Source organism: Apis laboriosa, unplaced genomic scaffold (genome assembly GCF_014066325.1).
Source record: "Apis laboriosa isolate Shangri-la unplaced genomic scaffold, ASM1406632v1 scaffold40_cov151, whole genome shotgun sequence".
Lineage (NCBI taxonomy): Eukaryota > Metazoa > Arthropoda > Insecta > Hymenoptera > Apidae > Apis > Apis laboriosa.
This window is the reverse complement of record NW_025223180.1, coordinates 4,490,656-4,509,960: the sequence shown is the minus strand read 5'-3', so window position 1 is coordinate 4,509,960 and position 19,305 is coordinate 4,490,656. Positions and strand designations below refer to the sequence as shown.

Genomic DNA, 19,305 nt, shown 5'->3' with positions numbered 1-19,305 from the left:
CTTGTCGTGGATGCGAATTGGCAGAGAGGCTGTGTGCACTCGCGCCAGCTCTCGGGATGATATCCCGACGAATAGAGGGGGGTTGGTTCTCTGGCGGAGGTGAAAAGACGCGGGAGTAAACGATGTCCACTCGGTGGAGATCAGGGTGGTGGACGGATGGGACGAAATGTTTCGCTGGATCCTTCTAAGATTTTCCTTCTAAGCGTTGTATAGATTTGTGAATTAGAATAGAAAAATTCGAGGATCAAATTTTCCGATAATTTCATATGTATTCTATAAAGTTTGATTAATGAGATATATATATTTTTATATATAAAATTTGATTTAACTGCTTAAGGTGTTAGATTAGGTCGATCTTATAAATAATACCGCCGCTTTGAGATTAAAACACAATGGAAATTATCGCGATTAAAGTTTATACGAGAGGGTAGTAGGAAAAATTTTTAATTGGAGAAATGATAAACGATCGTGGGGAACGAAAGGGATTGATCCCTTTGAAATTATATATACATCGTTAAATGGTCGTTTTAACTTTGATATTTAAAAAAAAAGTCTATATTACATAATCCAATAAAAATTAAAATATTTAATAAATTTATTATTATTTATTAATAACTTATCAATAACTTTCACGTCACTTTCCTCGGAAGGACAATTCCTTTTTTTTTTTGCGCGCGCGCGCGGCTACGCACAAACGAAACGGTTTTTGGTATTCCCAAATGTATCCCCTTTTCGACGATTTTCAAATATACACCGAACAGGGTTTAACTATATTCGAAAAGTAGATTCGCGAATTCCTTGAAAAAGTTTCTTATTAATTAAACTCTCCGCTGTAGAAGAAATTAATTTTGCCTGGGTCTAAACTTCGACCTTTAACGCCTCTCGCCATGTGGAACGATAGGAAGGGATAAGAACTCGGGGAAAGGGAGAGGGGGCAGGGATGAAGTGATTCACACACAGAGAAGCGCATCCAAACGCGTTTCTAAGCGTTCTCGCCAGTTTTTTTTTTTTTTTTTTGCTTCGCTTTTCTTTATTATTTTCATCTTTTCTCTTTCTTTTCTTTTTTTTATTTTTTTTCTTTATTTTTTTTTTTTTCATCTTCCTCCTTTTTTCCCGGCTCCTTCCTCCCAGCAACGTGTTACACCTTAAAAAAAACAGGCTTACGATAGGGATAGTAGTGAGTAAGATATAAGTAGCGTTAAATCGTTAGATCGAAAGTTTTAATCAATTAGACAATATATGTAATTGCAACTCGCGTATCCGCGATACGAGTTTTTTTTTTTTTTTTTTTTTTTTTAGGCACTTTAGAACGTTACGTACGCGGTGCTAAATACCGTAACATGCTTAGCCCGTACTTTGCTCAATCGATAAGACTTATCCGCGAAACTTCTTCTTTCTTATTATTATCGTGCACTATCGTTTTCGCGCGCTACGTCATCGTCGTTTCTGGCACATACCCGTCTAGCGATCCGTAAAGCATCTTCTCTTGGAAGCTCGTGAAAAATCTTTCTCTCTCTCTCTCTCTCTCTCCGATTTCGTTCCATCCACGTGACACGCTTTCGTTTCACGCAAACTATTCGCGTCTCGACGGTTGCACGCGGTAGCACCTTTTCTATATTTATATATATATATATACATAAAATAAATTCTTGGCGATGAATTAAAGAATGGAAGAAAAAAAAAAAAAGAATAAGGAAACTATAAGGAAAAATCTCACGTCTCGTTTCCGCGCCGTCACCGTTGCGGATCCCTGTTAAACGATCTCTCTTATAAACGAGCGTGTGTATAATTAACGAGTGTGTGTGTGTACTCCTCCCCTACGATTAAACTTGTTATTGTTGGTATTGTAAGCGTACCGTGTGTAAAAACGTGATCGTGGAACGTAAGCAATAGCGTTTATCACAGACATCAGCTGTAGCTTGTGGACGTTTACGGTTGCAAATTATTAAGTTCCTCGGTGGTCGGAAGTGTTTTTTGAATTAGGATGAACTTGTTTTCCCCCATGTTTCGCGGTCCCCAAGACCAGTTTCGTTAGGCGCCTTCTGAAAAGGTGATCTCGGTTAAAAAAAAAGACGGAGCGCAAAAAGAGTCGTGGGCGGTAATTGGTTTTTTTACGTGTCGGTAATTAGAAAACTCGGTACTCACTAAAAAATACTTATGATAATTGAAAGTATCACGCGCATTATTATACCTTTTCACCGATTATTCACCGTGTCTATCTCGGTAATGGCGTTGATCGATAATGTGGAACGACGTCGTCTATTTTAATGTTTCCTCGACTGTGATTAATTTCCGCGTCACGTAAATCCAACACGTAATCATATTTATCAATAATATTACCGAATGATTTTTTCAAAGTATTTTCCTTTTATTAATTCGCACGATTAATGTACGTATTTTTATGCTCGGGGAAAGAAAAGAAAAAAAATTCCACAAGTTAGTGCAAGCCGTGTTATGAATCAATTTTACGCGTGAAGAAAAGAAAAAACTTGGGTTAATCTACGGATTGCCAAATTCTCAGATCCGACGATCATTGCAACGTTAACTTTCGAAGAAGAAAGAGAAGTTCTAGATCAGAAATTTCTCATCCGATCAATAAAATGACCTAAACACCGATCTTTGGTTGAAATTACGGCCACCTCGACAGAAATCTGGTCTTGGACGGGAGACAGTACGTATTTGAAAACGAAGTGGGAGTACAGCGACGAAAAATAATAGTAACAATGTGTGTGTGTGTGTGTATGTTTATGTGGTTAGTGCCATCTAACGTTACCATTCATACGCGATAATCTCGTTGGATGTTGCCACGTTCTGAACGAATGGGTCTCGTGCCGGACGAGAACCGTTCGCGGATGCAACAGCGTTATTGCAATAGGCCGCTTCTGTCGCAGTTGACAGATCTGAACGCGTCCTCGACGAGGTCCGTGAGACACCTGACCGCTTGCAATAAAGCCGCGAGAAGAAGAGACAGTGAAAGAGAGATCAATTTGCTAGGCACTAACGCGTTCTCCGAGGAACTTTGACTTCTGCTCGATATCTTCTTCCGTTTCCTCTTGTTGTCCGCACATTTCCCGGACTCCTTTTCCTTCTCTTGCACCTTGTCCGCGGAGATCGTGCCTCGCCTCGTCCTGTTCGGTGATTTTTCACGAATCGGGCGTGGCGCGTTCACGTTCGCCGATTCCTTCGAAATTTTCCCCCTCTTCTGCTCGTTCACGTTCACGGACGACGCGTTCGCGAAACGACGACTCGAGGAAACTGGTTCGAGCTTCCTACGAAAATCCTCCGTTTTCGCGTCCACCGCCCGCTTCTCGTTCGACTTTTTTCTACTCGCGTTGAAACATCTGTTCCGAGGTGTCCGTAGCATTTCCTCCGACCTTGCCTTCCCGGAATGGTCGAACAAATTCCCGTTCGTCGATTCGAACAACAAGTTCTGCAAAGAGCTTTTCCCCGTCTCCCGTTTATCGAACGAGTCGAAATTCGTGAACGTGCAATTTTCGTCCAACGAGTTCGTCCTGCTGTGACACTTGTCGCGACAGAACAACTTCTTCTCGGCGCAGGTTGTGTTCAAATTGTAATCGACCGTGGTCGTCGACCGTTCCTCGGGCTCCGAGGAACAAAGCCTGATATTCTCCTTGGCTCCGTCCAGGATGATCCTTCTGGGCAAAGTTTTGTTTAAACTGTTCGGGATAAAGTTCATGGTTTTTTCGTTGCAATTCGGATCGACGGACACGTCCTCGTGGAAGATGGTCGAGCCGTTTACACAGTCGGCGGTCGAACAATTGTCCATCGATCCCGATCGATTGTTCTCGTCTATGTTGGCGGTGTCGGACGATTCTTCGTTCGAGGCATCCAAGATGCCAGCAGCAGCTTCGTCGTCTTCGTTGTCGTTGTCTTTTACAGTTATGTTACGACCTACCCAAACTTCCTCCTCCTCCTCCTCCTCCTCCTCCTCTTCTTCTTCCTCTTCCTCCTCTTCCTCCTCCTCTTCCTCCTCCTCCTCCTCTTCCTCTTCTTCCTCTTCGTCCTCTTCCTCGTCTTCGGATATAAGAGTGGAAGATTTTCTCTTGTTGATTACAGGAACAATACCGTCGGCGTAGAGGAGGTCTTGAACCTCGTAAAGACTTTTTTCGATGCTTGGACTTTTGTACAAAAGATTCCTCAATTCCGGTATGTCGAGGTCCTGCACGTGAAGCAAATTCTGCTCGATGTTCAACAGGCTTTCCTCGATCTGGACGAGGCATTGCTCGATGTCGCACGCCGGCTCGGAGCCAGGATCGCTTTTCGCCTCCGACCGACTAGTTTTCGTGGATTCGTCGTCGCGGACGAGTTGCCCCGCGTTCTCCGATTTCTGCTTCCGTTCCTCCACCACGTAATTATTGGCCATCAAATGCTCCCTCCAAGACTCTATCGACCAACCGCTCGTCCTCAACAATTCCCTCTGCTGCGTCTGACTGTCGTAGAACACTCTATAATTACTATGACTGTTGGCCACCTCGTAACTCGTATGCTGCCTCGTGTCCCAAACCGATTGATCGGTCTCCGCCTTCTCCCTCAAACTTCGTTCCCTATTCTCCGACGACACGCTGTGATCGCCGTGGCTGTTGGCCACGGAATAATTGCCCATCTCTTCCCGATTCCCCTCCAAGTAATTCTTAACCGCCAACTCGGAGTACAACTCGGTGTACCTGGTATGACTGCTCGACTCTTTGTAAGCGTTACCGTGGCTGTTGGCGAGCGGATAGGTCGAGCTTAGATCGAACTCCTCTCGAGGCCCTCTCCTCGAGATCCCCCTCTTGGCGATGCTGTAGATCGAGGAATCGTCTTTGCCGTGGCTATCCGCGTCCTCCTCGTTCTCCTCGTCTACCTCCACGCCCCCCTCCGGATACGGAAGCTCCTTGGTTTCGTCCGGTATAACGCCGGGCTCGAGGCACGAGTCGTCTATCAGTATGTAACCGTCCAACACGTTCTCGTCCAGATCGATCCAATTCCTCGACCGATCGTTCCCCCCCACCCATTTCCGGACGCGCTCCGTCTCGTCCTCCTCGTCCATCCGTCTTCGTCTCTCGCGTGCCGAGGGGTCGTGCACGTGTATCTGTACGGGGCAGAGGACGTCGGTCCTTCCCTCGACGTCACAGGCGGCTGGTGGCGTGGTCGCGATCAGGGGCGCGGCCTCGTCCAATAGGGGTTCGCGGGATTCACGGTACCTGTAACCGGGACACGGGGTGTTCACTGGTGAATGCGAGAGGAGGTTGACGTAACCACCGGCGCCTCTGCCTATGAGCGATCAGGTGATCGTCCTTGCGCTTTCGTTCTGACCCATCGAATCCTGGCTCTCGTTCAACGTCTCGTTGCTCAGTCTCGTTCGGCTCAGGGTGCACACTATCTGAATCAATAGATCGATGTTTCGAATGTAAAATAATCTGACTCGCGCGATTTTATTTAATTTGTTAAGTATTCGCGTTTATTTCTAAGCGCTAAGGGATCGCTTTATTTTAGAATTATTGGAACGCAAATTTTCCAGGAGAAGTTGTTGTATTATTTTCTTAGCAATTTTTGATCGACGTGTTCGATAAGAGTCTTCGAATGACGGATGGATTTTAATTTATTAATCGGGTATGCAAATGAAAAAAAGTTGGTTACTTGATTGACTCTTTTTCACCCTTTATATTTCTTGGACCGTACGCGTCACCCGCTGTAGGATAGGAAATATTCACGACCCATCATCCGCAACTGAATATATATTAAATAAAGTTTTATTTCGGGATACGATACGAGTTTGATATATTTCATTCCATTTATCATTTACGTTAAATTTATTACGAGTTATATAATAACTCGTTCTGATCATCTTTGTCGATCATATACCTTCGGATGGATAACTTTGACATCGCGAAATTCCTCGGAGAAGGTCAAAATGTACACGGCGAATGCACCAGCGCACAGCCATTCCGTGATCGTGCTGGCCACGTGGAGCTCCCATCCGCCGTCCTCCCTGTACCATTTTCGAGGATTCGTGCCTGCGAAACGAAACATCGAAACGAACATCAAGATGCGAGACTAATTGAAGACGACGCGAGTGGGGGAAAGGGGGGACGCGAAGGGTGGAAGGAAAGAGGAAACGCAACGAACCAACCCTTGTAAGCCAAGCGTGCCAGCACACCGGTGATCAGAGTTACGACGAAACAAACGGTGCAAAAGGTTGACAATGCCGTTCGTATGTGAGCGAGTCTCAACGAACATCCGAGCGGATGAAGGTAGAACGTGCACACAGCCTGGAAATGAAGCGCGCGTCCAATTAGAACAACGCTAATAAGAAACAACGAGGGGGCAACGAGGGACGATATAAACCAAATTTCCAGGAAATTACGCAAGTCACAATTATCGGTTTTCTGTTACAATTACGCGACATTTCATTTCGCAATCGATCGACTAATTTTTAACTCCCTGGTGTCTCTCTCTTTCTTTCTTTCTTTCGTAGCACGAAGAACTTGAGTGAATTCTTTTCTTTTTTTTTTTTTCTTTTGAAAGTGAGAGATTTCTAAAAAAAAAAAAGAAAATCGAAAGTTTTTAGAAAGCCGAGTTACGTGGAACTAGAGTTACGTGAAATTTAAACTTATTGAATTTTTAGAGGAATTAAGTAAGCACGTATGTTTTAAAGATGTACTCGTTTCATTTTCGATCTCGTATAGTTTTCTTTTCTTTTTTTTTTTTTATGAAAGTAACATTTACCTGTGTCCAAAAATATGCGGTACCACCACCGAAGCAGAGCAGAGCGCCAATAAAGTGTACGACGAGAACGGAGGTCTCTTGAAAATTCGCTACGACCGATAGGCCAAAGGTCGATAATAGGCCAAAAATTAAAGCCCAGTGATTCCATTTCGGTAGGGAGGTTTGCAATCTAAAAGTGCTCGAACATTCTTTCACTTGGGAATACCTTATATAGACTACGAACGACACTGGAACAAAACAGAATTGAACGATTATCAATTGAAGCGTAAATTTTATTATTATTAAAATTATTTTCATCTCATCTCAGTGATTGTACGATTATATCTTATCAATAAGATCGATTAAAATTATCTTTATAAATATATTTATATATCAAGCAAAAATATCGATTCGAAACAGTTTTCGATGTTTGCGCAATATTTGAATAATGTTTTTAATCCTCTTCTTTAAATCCAGAAAAACAAATTTACAAGCGCGTCGTTCTTCCTCGAAAGCAAATGCTGCTATTTTTGCCCGATGAAACTCTCGCTTATTTCCAGTAGAACGTAAATCGAGGTCACTGTACTACGTGCGAAATGTCAATCTCTGAGAATAATAGAAAATTTTATATGTATACTTTTTTTTTTTTTTTTTTTTAATGCACTCACTGAGCATCGCGAACATGTTGATAAATTGGGAGAATATACAGCTTTCTGGTGCATAAGTGGCTGTATCCGAGATGTAAGGAAACCCGGCTTCCACGTGGCCCAACATAACTGCTATTATATAACTGGAAAACGAGAATGAATGTACACGTATATATATATATATATTTGCAATAAGTATAATGGAAAATGGATGACGTTTATTGTACTTAAAAGCGAAATGCAATAAAGAGGAAAGGACTGGTAAGCTTAAGTTATGAATGCAAGAAATCTGTTTGCATATTCAAAAGAATATATGTAAATTTACTTGGAGGATTAGCAGATGCTAATTCAATATTTTATCTGCTTTATATTACGACGATCAAACATATACGCATATAAATTATATTTTTAGCTTATTAAACCATCAATTTTAACAGTTTGACGAGTTTGTCTGTCATGTTTTTGATATAAATATATTTTTATGAATGTGAACATTTTTTGTTAAACATCGTCCTTACGGATATTCTCATCCTGCATTAAAATATGAAACCATTCGCGGTTTATTATGCAAATTAGATGCAATTTGCAATGCAAATTAAGAAAGATATTTACTTTGCATACAATCGCAACACTTTTAAATTCTTTGACATCAAAGGAAGAAAGCACTTTCGAATATCGAATTTAATTTTAAACGTTGCAACTAATCGCGTGCAAACAAAATTCTTTTCCTTAGCGAAACAACTAAACCAAAAAAATACTGCTTTCTAATTAAACGTGTATGCGTGTGTGTCGCGGAAAAATTTCGCTTACGTCAAAATAAAGACGGAAGGCAATGAAACGAAGAGGAAGATCGGTAGATAATGGAGGTTGACGAGCACGTCTTCCTTGTCCACCATGTTTCCAATGTGCGTTTTTAATTATTGTCGGTTTTCCCGCCGGAACTAATGACGTCAGACGACGACGTCCGCGGCGTGCAGACGCCGCTATCGAGAAGAAACACGCGTCGTTGCACGCGTCCACGAGCCACGAGCACTCATGCTCGTCTGTTCCAAGAGGCTGGACCTCTTATTCCACTTCCTTCCCAGGGGAATCACCCGCTACGATGCATCCAAGCCGCAACCGCACTGCAGTTCGACTCCCATCAACGTCCCTCTTCGATTTACTACCTTTAAAGAAACAACAATCATGAATCACGTGGTTGGACAGGATCAAATGTATTCCGCTATCTTTCATCGTTTCTACATCTATCAGCATGATTCAGCTATTATTCGATTCGAGATAATATGTTACAAATAATCTCGATTTTCATAAATCATATATACGTGTATGTACATTGTTGTATAATACACGTATATATACGTATACTGTTTTAGAAAATTAGAAATTTATAAAAGAGGAAAAGAAGAAATTAAGAAATTAATCAATTCGAAATTCGAATATCGACGTATTCGCGATAATATAAACTAACACTTGCGACGATATTTCTTTTTAATAATGCAAAAATTCCTTTTTAATGAGAAACGGTTGACGCGAAACGGAATTTAATCGAAGCAAGCTGCGCGCCATAAATATCGTACGCGATACCCGAGCAGGAAAACTGCGGCAAGCGGCACACGTCACCGTGAATATTCGTCCACGGCAACGAGTGACACGTCTCGAAACGTTTTCGCGAGAAGTGACGCGTATAAAGCGTGCGAACATTCTCACGCGGGCGTTGTCTAGGGACAAAGGAAAGGGGGACCCTTGCAGCGAACTGCAAGCCTGGAAGCCCTACTACTGCGTACTTGGCAACGGCAAAGCGGTTGGAAAAACCGAGGAGAATCGATCCGATAAAATGAAAGAAATTGTTTGTACCTTCGACGTTTTATTTCTCGCCGTCTCGTCAACGCTCGACGAATCGTCGTCGACGAGGTCGAGGCGTCGACGCGTTTCCACCGAAACTGGACACCGTTTGGAAAGGGTGTTGCACAACGATTGAACGTCTTCTTCTATCGTGGACAACGCCAAGCCCAAATCACACCGTTTCCACACTTCCTCTCCTCTCGATGATATTCGACCAACGATCCACGAAATCCCACCTAGCTTCGTTCCATCGCGATTTTGTTTGTTCCTGCGCAATTTTCGTGCTTCGGTCCGCGAGGCCAGGGTGAAGAACGAACCGAGTTACAGAGGTTATGGCCGACTGTGCGCGATCGATGTTGTGCCAACGGCGCTCTCAGCAGCTGCGCCACGAGACTGACGCGGACGTCGTTCCTGCCACACGTTCTCCAACGAACGTTTATGCCGATACTATCCGCGAACGTGTTTCGATAATATACGTATATACGTGTACACAGTTATCGATACCGGATTACCGCACCTTGTTCAGATAATCGGTGTTCCGCTTTACGACCGTGCATGATCAATTTCTTCTATCGCATGTGTTCACGCTTCTTCCTTTTCGGTTTCTCGTAATTTTCTTTCAACTCGGAATACCGGAAACACAGTGTTGAAATTAAATAGTATTTATTTGTACGCTTCGTTTTCTCCCTTGATGTTAAACGCTTGAAGAAAGCTTTCTTTCTTTTTTCTTTTTTTTTAACGAATTTTACTCGAGTTACTTTTAAGTTAGTTTTTAGCTAACATTTTTTTTCCTCCCCGTGGAATACGAACGAGAACACGATGAATGTTTGATTTCTCGTTAGTTTCATTACGTTAGTTTGGTTAGAAGAAGATTTTTAAATTCGGTTAGAAAATCGCAACTATCGATTCGATAATATCGACAACGTCAAGAGTGCAATTAGATATCTTTGCATACTTCAGAGAAGAGGATCCCAGATTAGACAAATATATACGTAGTTGCAGATTTAGCGAATATTTCGTGAAGGAGTTACTACAAACCTCTGAATCGTGCGAATTTGTTCACGTTATTGTAATAAATTTCGGTTTAAAATTGCGAAATTTTATTTATTTATTTTGAGACAAATCTATCTCGATGTTTTCAAGATGTTTTCTTTGTCGTTGACGCAAGTAATAATAGCACTTGTTCAGCATCCAATATTGATGATTGCACGTTCGAAAGAAAATTAAGTCTAATCAGATCGATACAAAATACGTATTATTAGTAAAAAAATTTCTCGTTAATCCAAGGGCCTCTTAAGATTTGTGGCAACGTTCTTGCATTTTTCAAAGGAGCTTCGATCGAGCGCTAAAGAAGATAAATCACGATCCTCGACGAGCCACTGTACCATGCACTTTGTACGTCAGTCAAGTTTCACTTTAATAGGTATTACACGCTATTTCTCTATAGCTAATTGTTAACTTTCAAAGTTTGTTCGCGTGTCTTTTTTTTTTTCTTTTTTGCAGAAATGACACTCGTACGTCGATCGATCTATCGATATTATTATTATACGCTTATTATACGCTTTAGGTTTCATCGATCGCAAAAAAAAAAAAAAGAAAAAAAGAAAAATAAAAATAAAAAAGAAACGACAAAAAAGTATCGGCCATATTATGCATGGTATCACGAAGGTATTAAACCGAGATAATTTTCGAGTAAAGAAATATCTGGACGAAATATTTATCTTATTGTTGATTATCTTTTTTTTTTTATCTTTTCAATTTTTGTTAAAATCAATTGATTTACATTATCTTAAATTGAAACTTGATATTAACAAAATTTACAAATTATTTTTAATAGAAATAAAAAAATTTTTGTTTTTCTTTTTTACAACCAAGGACGATTTAACTGGATTTAACAATCGATAAATAATTAAGTAATTAAAACTAGAAAAGATAAACGTAGAAACGTAGAAACGCGTATTAATCACTGAATAAATTTTAAGTGACTCGAAAACGTGATATCCGACAAACTTATTATTACATTATTAAAAATATTATTAGTTGAAATAATCATTATGATGCATACTTTTCAAAAGAAATATAATTTAAATACTTAATCGAGACTTTATATATCCGAGGGATCTCAAGACTCTTGAACTTGTGAGCTCAGCTTGTGCGACAATTTCAAGTCTTGGTCCTTGTCTAGATATATCAGCTGAAAATAGAACATTCGTGTGTCATTCGAGAAATTGATTTAATCGCTGGGCTGATTTAACTCCGCCAAGATAAGATTAATCGAATTGTAATCGACTCGTAATTGTATTGTCACGCGGTCACAGTTTGAAATTTTAAACATTCCATTGTAAATTATGATTCAACGTATTATTAATGTATACGTGCTATTAATTACCCTTATCTTGTGATGTGACAAATACGCGTACAACGTTATTGCTAAATTATAATTATTACGTAGGAATGCGGCGTACCGTAACCACTGGATCCTCGAAGTTGATTAATCGAAATTCTGGCACGAATGTGAGGAGGAAGCAACAATAAACAATGGCCAGAACCCACTCGGAGATCGCGCTAGCTACGTGCCAACCCCAGCCACCGTCCGTTGGCAGCCATTTCTTGTAATCGTTACCTGTTCGATCACATTAGAGAGAAATCGAATCAATCGTCAATATCGATATCATTACGTTTTTCATACGTTTCACGAAGTTATATCGAGAAATATCACCTTGAAATTCTAGCATTGATATGTAGCCAGGTATGATCGTGGTGATGGTCAAAATTAATGTTAAAACTGAAAGTCCTGCACGAATGAAAACCACGATTTTTCCGTTCACAGCCGGTACCATTTTGTAACTCAGATACGTCTGAAAAACGTCAAACGTCAATTATCGACATATATATATATATATATACGAGTCATATATATATTTTTTTTTAATAAATTTCAAAAAAAAATACAAAACGTTTTACTTCTACTACATCGAAAGTAGAACGCTCGTTCGAAAACGGAGAATAGTCCCTATTCCATTCTCCCCATTCCAATATTCTCTATTCCATTTTTGATTTCTAGAAAGTTTGTAAATTTTCAACAGTTTCCAACAGTTTGGCTATTAGCATCGCTTAGATCATATTTCTAGAAAGTTTCAAATTTTTCCAAGTTCTCTATTCATCGAACTTTCCTCGTTCCACGATCGTGCGCGCGTTAAACAGTGACTGGGTGGGTGTAATCTCGTACCTGAAGGCAAAAATAGATAGTTCCAGCCGTGAAGCATGTCATTGCCCCGATCATATGTGCCCCTACGACACGGGCTTCTTGAAAGTTGGCCAGAATATCGAGACCAAAGCAGGCCAGAATGCCGCACCACGCCGTCACAACAACGATCCTCTTGCTAACCAGATCGTTCCCCCTTTCCAATTGCCATTGGGAAACTTGTCGATGTCTGATGTACACGCAACAGGCGACTAAAATACACGTTACTATCGTTAGTCGTGGTCCCATCGATCCCGATGTGGTTTACGTTTTTTAAATGTAAATAATTCCAGACGAAATTTACGGAGCAACGCGGCTATATTAAGGAATTGGGCAAATATACACGATTCCGGTGACAATGTGCCTGTTTCCGATATGTATGGGAATCCTGGCACCACGTGGTCCCACTGCACCGATATAGTGTACCTGAAATGCGATTAATATGAAAGCGAAAGCATGTCAAGCAATGTTATTCTATACGAGAACAATTATCACGTGTAAATTTCGTGAAACCTTTTAAAATCGATTTTAATTTTATTCTCTTTAATTTATTTAATTCCCGCGTCAATTCTAGTATCCAGGTTATAAAAATTTACAACTTAAAAGTTTTGTTGTAAACCTTCCTTAAAAAAGAAAGAAAGAATCGGTGAATCCAAGAGGATGAATTAGCAAAGGATTGTTGGATTAAAAGAATGTCAAAAATTGTATTATGTAAATGTTAAAGTAAAAGGTGGAGATATATTGAGAATCAGAAATTTGAAACGAATAAAACGAAGCAAGCGATTAATTAAAATTGATCGTCGATAAAAATAATTGTTTGCACGTTATATTTGAATTTAAATCTTCGACGTGTCGGTTTAATAATAATAATAAGATTAATGCGTAAGATAAGATAAATATCAGATAATATCGGATTAATGTTTTCTATAATTAATTTCTAACGAAAAAAAAGAGATTTCGAGCTTAGTACGCTGCGTTTCGACGTCGCGAATCATTGAATCGGTGATCCACGATTGAAAGCAATCTTATTTACAGAACAACGATTCCCGCGAAGCGTACACAGACGAGTATAATGAATCAAACTAATCGTGATTTATATCATGCCACCAGGAACAGAATTCGCGTGGCAGTCGTTGTTTCTTATTAAATGGCCTTGATCGACCGCACAACTAACCGACAAGCATTAGTTTTCCATTATGATTTAATTTTCTCTCTAATTACTTCTGATCACAACCTCACCGTTTCCAATCCGAATCTCCGATCATTTTTAATTAATTTTTTATTCTTATCAAGCTTGAAAACAAAGCAAGCAGATGGGAATGTTTTGAAAAATTCGTATAAAAGAAACGAATTTCACCTGGTTCGCGCGTAATAATTTTTTGAAAACGCGTAAAAATAATTTTAATTCGATTAATCGGATCGAAGAATCGGCCGAGGACGCGACAAAATAGAAGATGGTAGCAAAGAAAAAAGGCAAAAGTGTTCAATGAAATTTGAGAGGAAGGAAAAGGCAGAAGAAAAAAGGTTTTGCATCGACTTGCAAACTTACGTAATTAGAAACGTCACCGGGATCAGGATAAAGAGGCTCAATGGAAGAACGTGCAACTTTCCGTAGGGCATTCTCGTACTCGTTTGTCCCAGAGCACTGAAACGTAACGTGTTCCTTATCAAATGATACTTATCGCATTCCAGCCGTCTCGATTTTCATAATCGTACAATTGCCCACGATTAGGTTACTTTCGAGATGAAACCCCAAGCGAAAGCAAAAAATAAATCGCGACACGAGTGATCGATATTAATAATTTCAAAAGATCATTCTCTCTCTCTCTCTCTCTCTCTCTCTCTCTCTCTCTCTCTCTCTCTTCCCCTCTGCCCCTTCTCTCTCTATGAAAATTCTTCTCCCTCGAATTAAAAAATTAAAAAAAAAAAAAAAAAAAAAAAAAAAAAAACATCGAACGCAACAATGGGAAACGCGTTGAAAACATTTCGACCCGATACGACGCGTCCCTCGTAGGAATTAAATCATCAAATGTCACAATGCTGAGTTTCTAATGGACACACCACCATTTTGAAAACGATCGGTTCGTGGAACAGAAAGTGAACAGAAATCTAATCCACGAATGCAGATTCGCTATCGTGTTCAACGAAATCGTGATAATCTTACCTCGAGAATATGATAGCGCCGTATGTATTTGTTATGTGATAAGATGGGAACGCCAAGGGGGCACCTTCATGGGGCGCCTTGGAGCGACTGTTCGTAAGTGCTGCTAACATACCTCTTGCCCTACGCAACCTGCCGATCACTGATTAACGCACACGATTACGTTGCACTGCAATTAACGCACCGTCTGATCCCATTCTTAACCTCGTGCTCATTTCATTTTTAAATCGAATCGATTTCCTTTTCAACGAAAATCACTTCGTGTTCTCCCTATTGTAATAGAATCGTACAATTCCTTTAATTTCACACACTGATTCGGAGTTCCCCTCCCCCTCCCCCCCTCCCGAAGAATTGAAATTCGAAATGTATAATGAATTTGTGAAATTCACTTCTTTTCTTATGAAGCTTATTTTTTCGAGAAAAGAATAATCGTTTGAAATTTATGTATAAATTTATTTTTAAACGATTCGAATTAATCGAACTCTACTCGATTCGAACATTTCTCTTATAAAATTATACGAATGTACTCGTTTTTCTTTTTTCTTTTTTTTTTTTCTTTTTTTTTTTTTTTTGCAATCAAATATCACAATACTTCTCGATTCTTTCTATCTATCAAATGATTTGACGAATCGTCGTGTGAAGATCGGAAGAAATAATTAGAAAATAATTTCAATACGAATCGTATTCGTTGGTTAATGGGTATCATCGAATCGTGACTAAAGCGAATTAGAATTTATCGATAAAGTGTGGCCGGTGCATAGTGGGCCGCGCTCGATATTTCTCGCATGCCAATGCACGTAACAAACGTTCAACTGTTGGTTACCAAGAATTCGTAATTAATATTGCATTATCAGGGTTACGTGAACCGATGTCGTAATGGAACATTCGGCGATACGATAATTGTATCTAATTGTATAATTGTATAATGAAACTTCCTCGAACGTAAAACTTTACGATTGGAAAGAAAGCGGATTTCTTCTCCGCGAACGAGAGAAATCTTTTACATCTTTTTTTTTTTCTTTGACACGTTTATTCGTTCATTTATTATATTAAGAAAAGTATCTGTACAAGTCAATTACGTTAGATTAATCATTTCGAAGATCTTTCCTTATAATCTCATCTTTTTTTATCGTCGAAAATCGTATTCGATTATTGTTTATATAATCTCAAATAAAGTGGACGAATCAGATTTTAATAATAATTACAACGCGTGTTCTTATATATTTATTCAACGTCTCTGATTTATTTCCGTTGGTTAAAGCATTTTTCTTTGCGAAAAAATTTTTTATCAAACGAGAATATGAATTTCAATGAATTCGTTGACACAAGATTTTCAACAAGTCCCGTTTTTAATGTCTTCATTGTGTAACGACTTCGGAACACAAGTGTACGAATGTCAAGAGAGATAATACGAGGAATACGTATGAAAAATAGTTTGAAGATATAAAGTCTAGAATCATCTTCCATTCTAAGAGTTTCTCAAATAAGTCACGTAGCTTTAGATGTTTGAAGAACGAAGGATGTAATGTATGTTCTGTATCTCGAAAAAAAAAAAAGAAAGAAGAAAAAGTTGCAAGTCTTTGTGCAACCTTATCTCGGAAATTAATTGCGAAGAGAAATGTGTATGGATGAAGTAGGTTAATGAAGGAAAATATAACTACGTCGAAAGGACATCGTTACACATTCTGATTCTTCTTTGTTTTCGCGAAATGTTTAATAAAAGAAACGACTAGAGATTATTTGATAAAATCACATTTCTGTATTAACAACGTTACAATATTACAATATATATATATATACTATATATAGGCAGTTTATTCGTGTTGTATCTTTTACTGTGGCGTGTAATAAATTTGTAAGTTATTGTTCATTCGCGTCGATCGAACAACGCTTTCGACTAGTAGCCATCTGTTATCATAATGATAACAATAATACGATAATTGTAACTTAAACACGTGGTTACGTAGGCAAGTGTCGAGTCATTGGGAGTCATGTCTCGTTAAAAATAATTTATGATTCATTTTCATTTTTGTCTTCGATTTATCCACGCACGATATATTTCTCAAAAAAGAAAAGAAAAGAAAAGAAAAGAAAAGAAAAGAAAAATAATCGATCGATGTAAAAAAAAAAAAAAAAAAAAAATTCAATGATTCGTAACACCAGTCTAGTTTCCCTGTACAAATATTCTCTTCGGTATTCGATTGGCTTCAAATTATAATCTTAATCGACTAATCTCGGGGCATCTTAATGCTAATCTACCGTTATAACATCATACGCATGTGTATACGCCTTACAAGTGTGTATGTGTACGTGTATATGTACATGATATGCGTATGAATAATTTCTAATATAAATAGTTTGATAAATAAATAGTGTCGTCATCTCTTTGCGTTTTTCTTTTTTTTTTTTTTTTTTTGTACCGGTCGCGATCCGCGCTCGAATCATCGAAAGAGAATAACATTCGTCTCGAAATGCCTCGAACGACGATACAAGGATAAATTACTCTCGTGTGCTAATATTTCCACGTATCGTTATACTATATACCATTTATCGCTGCAATACGAATTTCGATTCGGACTAGTTTCATTATCTTTAGCTAGCAGTGCCTACGTAATAAAGCGGTTCCTTCGATAAAGGCTCTAGATCATGACTTTTACATCGACGTGAATCGGACGATCTTCTTCTTTTCATTTTTCCTTACTATACATTTAAATTTCGAAATTAATAAAACAATTTCATGATTTATAACCGTGATATTGGATTACATTTAAAAAAAAGAAAAAGGAAAAGAAATTTTTATTTTGAAAAGAAATATTTGATTCGCGTGATAATCGAAAGATCGTCCGATTCGTGAATCTACGCGTGGCAGTGAACTAGCACGAAGCTTAAACAAAGACGTCGACGCGAGTCGAGGTTATCTCCATGTGGACGGAACGTTTCCGTGGTTCCTCTCGTCGAAAGCCGACGTTATTGTCCTTAATTGCACCGCGAATTAAGTGACCCAATACTGGACTCTCTTACGCCTCTATGGGAGCCAGATTAACGGCGCCACCGTGTTCGCTATTATACTTATCGTCAACAACGATCTCTTAACAATTATCTTAAATCAAAGAGCCAACAAACGAGACAAAAAAAAAAAAAGAAGAGATCAATATAACAACTCTTTCTTCCCTAATTCATGATTTTCATCCATTCATTTTCCATCCATTTTGTACTATTCCGCTTAACCGTTCGAGAATTCGATCCATGTATAAAATTCGTAAAAATATTTTTCCAATTTCTTCGCACTCGTATTTCATTTACGTAAGAAATTATTACGTAAAAACTTTGCTTCTTCTACGCTTCTTGCGTATAAAATTGTATAATATATTTAAGAAGCTTTAAAAAAAAAAAAAAAAAAAAAAGAGAAAGAAAAAAAGAAAGATTGATTTAAAATATCCATATTCAACGCACAGATTGTTCGATCTCTTGATCTCGCGATCAAGCTACGTGCTTGCCTCGTCGATCACGGTGATCACCCTGTTATTAGGAGGCACATTAGGAGCCGCGTGCCATTTAGGCTTAGCTTCGGGCTCCTCGTTTTGAGGTTGTGGTGCTGAGGGACGATCGAGGTTCGATTGGCCACCTTTCGAACGGGCCAGGGACCACCTTCGACCTCGGCGATCCGTGATGATCGGTATTTCAGCTATCAGATTGTTCTCGAACTCGGACAGCATCAGATAGTTCTCGACCTTGTTGCACGAGGTTATACAATCCCCGATGTAATCGAGGTCCTCGAGCATGTTGTCGGGGAGGTCCATGTCTGCGATTCCCTCCTCAGAGATGCACGTTAACTCGGGTTTCTCTGGGGCAAGACCGTCGACGTATTCGCCTGAAACCAGATTTTTCATTCTCCTCCTCTTCTTATTCTCGCGTACAACCATACAAATAAACCAACCATACAAATTTTTTTCGAATGGTTTTAACATTTTTCCCCATTCAATTTAGAGACAATTTATAGTCAATCTCTCGCGAATCCAATAAGATATTATTAAGCACACCTTGATTCGGCGCAATCTCAGCACCAAGCACGAGGGCGGCTGCAGCAGCCCCGGCAGCAGCCACGTGCGGGCCATCGTTGTCCGGTTCCTGGCTGAACGACAACTTCCTCCGTTGCGGACAAGTGTCCGAGACGCAGAGGTGCTTGGTCCCGTTAGACCTCACGTGTTTGTGCCTCGACAAGTTTCTTCTGTGAAGATCTATGAAGAAGAGGGTGAAGCTGCCCACCAGTACGCAGGTCGAGCTGAAGTAGTAACCAGCTTTCCCACCGCAACTGATGTTCATGTATCCTGCAAAATCTCTCAACTTTCTTTTCTTCTTCGTTAACGTTCCATTAATCGTTTCTTTTTTTTTTCAAAACGTACTCTTAAAAACGATTTTGAAAAACGATTCGAAAACGCCCGTTCTTTTTACCTGAAATTGGAACTCCAATCGCTATTGGTATGGCTTGGGAACATTGAACGAAACCCCACGTTCTCGCGAAATTCCTCGCTCTCACTCTCTCGTACGTGTACATTTTCAGGCTGTAATGGTAGCCGCCGCAGAAGATGCCTGTAGAAACCACGATTTCTTAATTTCTTAATCTTAGAAATTAGAATTGCCGTTAGAATCTGGGTGAATTCCAAATTTCATTTGTCAAAAGGATACGCGAGAGAAAAGTTTGC

At 39.5% G+C, this 19,305-nt stretch overlaps 4 protein-coding genes and 1 long non-coding RNA gene across 8 annotated transcripts in view; 1 reads left to right on the top strand and 4 right to left on the bottom strand.

The window, feature by feature from the left end:
* The window catches only part of LOC122715928, a 90,816-nt gene that overhangs the window by 35,886 nt on the left and 35,625 nt on the right, over positions 1–19,305 (top strand). The gene's annotated exons all lie outside the window — the stretch shown is intronic.
* Positions 676–5,188, bottom strand: LOC122715924 (DNA ligase 1-like). Its single transcript, XM_043938518.1, has one exon. It carries the CDS (start codon positions 5,048–5,050, stop codon positions 2,864–2,866), a length of 2,187 nt encoding a protein of 728 aa, XP_043794453.1. The 5' UTR covers positions 5,051–5,188; the 3' UTR covers positions 676–2,863.
* LOC122715926 (DNA damage-regulated autophagy modulator protein 1-like) lies at positions 5,052–9,924 on the bottom strand. 4 transcript variants are annotated; one of them, XM_043938520.1, is made up of 7 exons: positions 9,210–9,634; positions 8,166–8,521; positions 7,377–7,498; positions 6,730–6,956; positions 6,130–6,272; positions 5,866–6,017; positions 5,052–5,383 (listed from the first exon to the last, which is right to left on the bottom strand). In XM_043938520.1, exons 2-7 carry the CDS (start codon positions 8,249–8,251, stop codon positions 5,196–5,198), a joined length of 918 nt encoding a protein of 305 aa, XP_043794455.1. In that variant the 5' UTR covers positions 8,252–8,521; positions 9,210–9,634; the 3' UTR covers positions 5,052–5,195. The 4 variants fall into 4 exon arrangements, with proteins under 4 accessions (XP_043794455.1, XP_043794458.1, XP_043794456.1 ...); XM_043938523.1 differs by having other exon boundaries at positions 5,135–5,379; positions 9,210–9,924; XM_043938521.1 differs by having other exon boundaries at positions 5,135–5,383; positions 6,134–6,272; positions 9,210–9,630.
* LOC122715925 (DNA damage-regulated autophagy modulator protein 1-like) lies at positions 11,213–14,731 on the bottom strand. Its single transcript, XM_043938519.1, has 7 exons — positions 14,606–14,731; positions 13,991–14,086; positions 12,746–12,867; positions 12,427–12,653; positions 11,917–12,055; positions 11,663–11,820; positions 11,213–11,391 (listed from the first exon to the last, which is right to left on the bottom strand). The coding sequence occupies exons 1-7, from the start codon at positions 14,713–14,715 to the stop codon at positions 11,320–11,322; spliced, it is 924 nt and encodes a 307-aa protein (XP_043794454.1). The 5' UTR covers positions 14,716–14,731; the 3' UTR covers positions 11,213–11,319.
* LOC122715922 overlaps positions 17,559–19,305 on the bottom strand; it is a 44,648-nt gene continuing 42,901 nt past the window's right edge. Inside the window, exons 6-8 of the mRNA XM_043938517.1 lie at positions 19,055–19,192; positions 18,643–18,930; positions 17,559–18,473 (exon numbers count right to left, since the gene is read on the bottom strand). Of these exons, the coding sequence (XP_043794452.1) occupies positions 18,088–18,473; positions 18,643–18,930; positions 19,055–19,192 (812 nt within the window). The 3' untranslated portion in view covers positions 17,559–18,087. The remainder of the gene's footprint in view (positions 18,474–18,642; positions 18,931–19,054; positions 19,193–19,305) is intronic.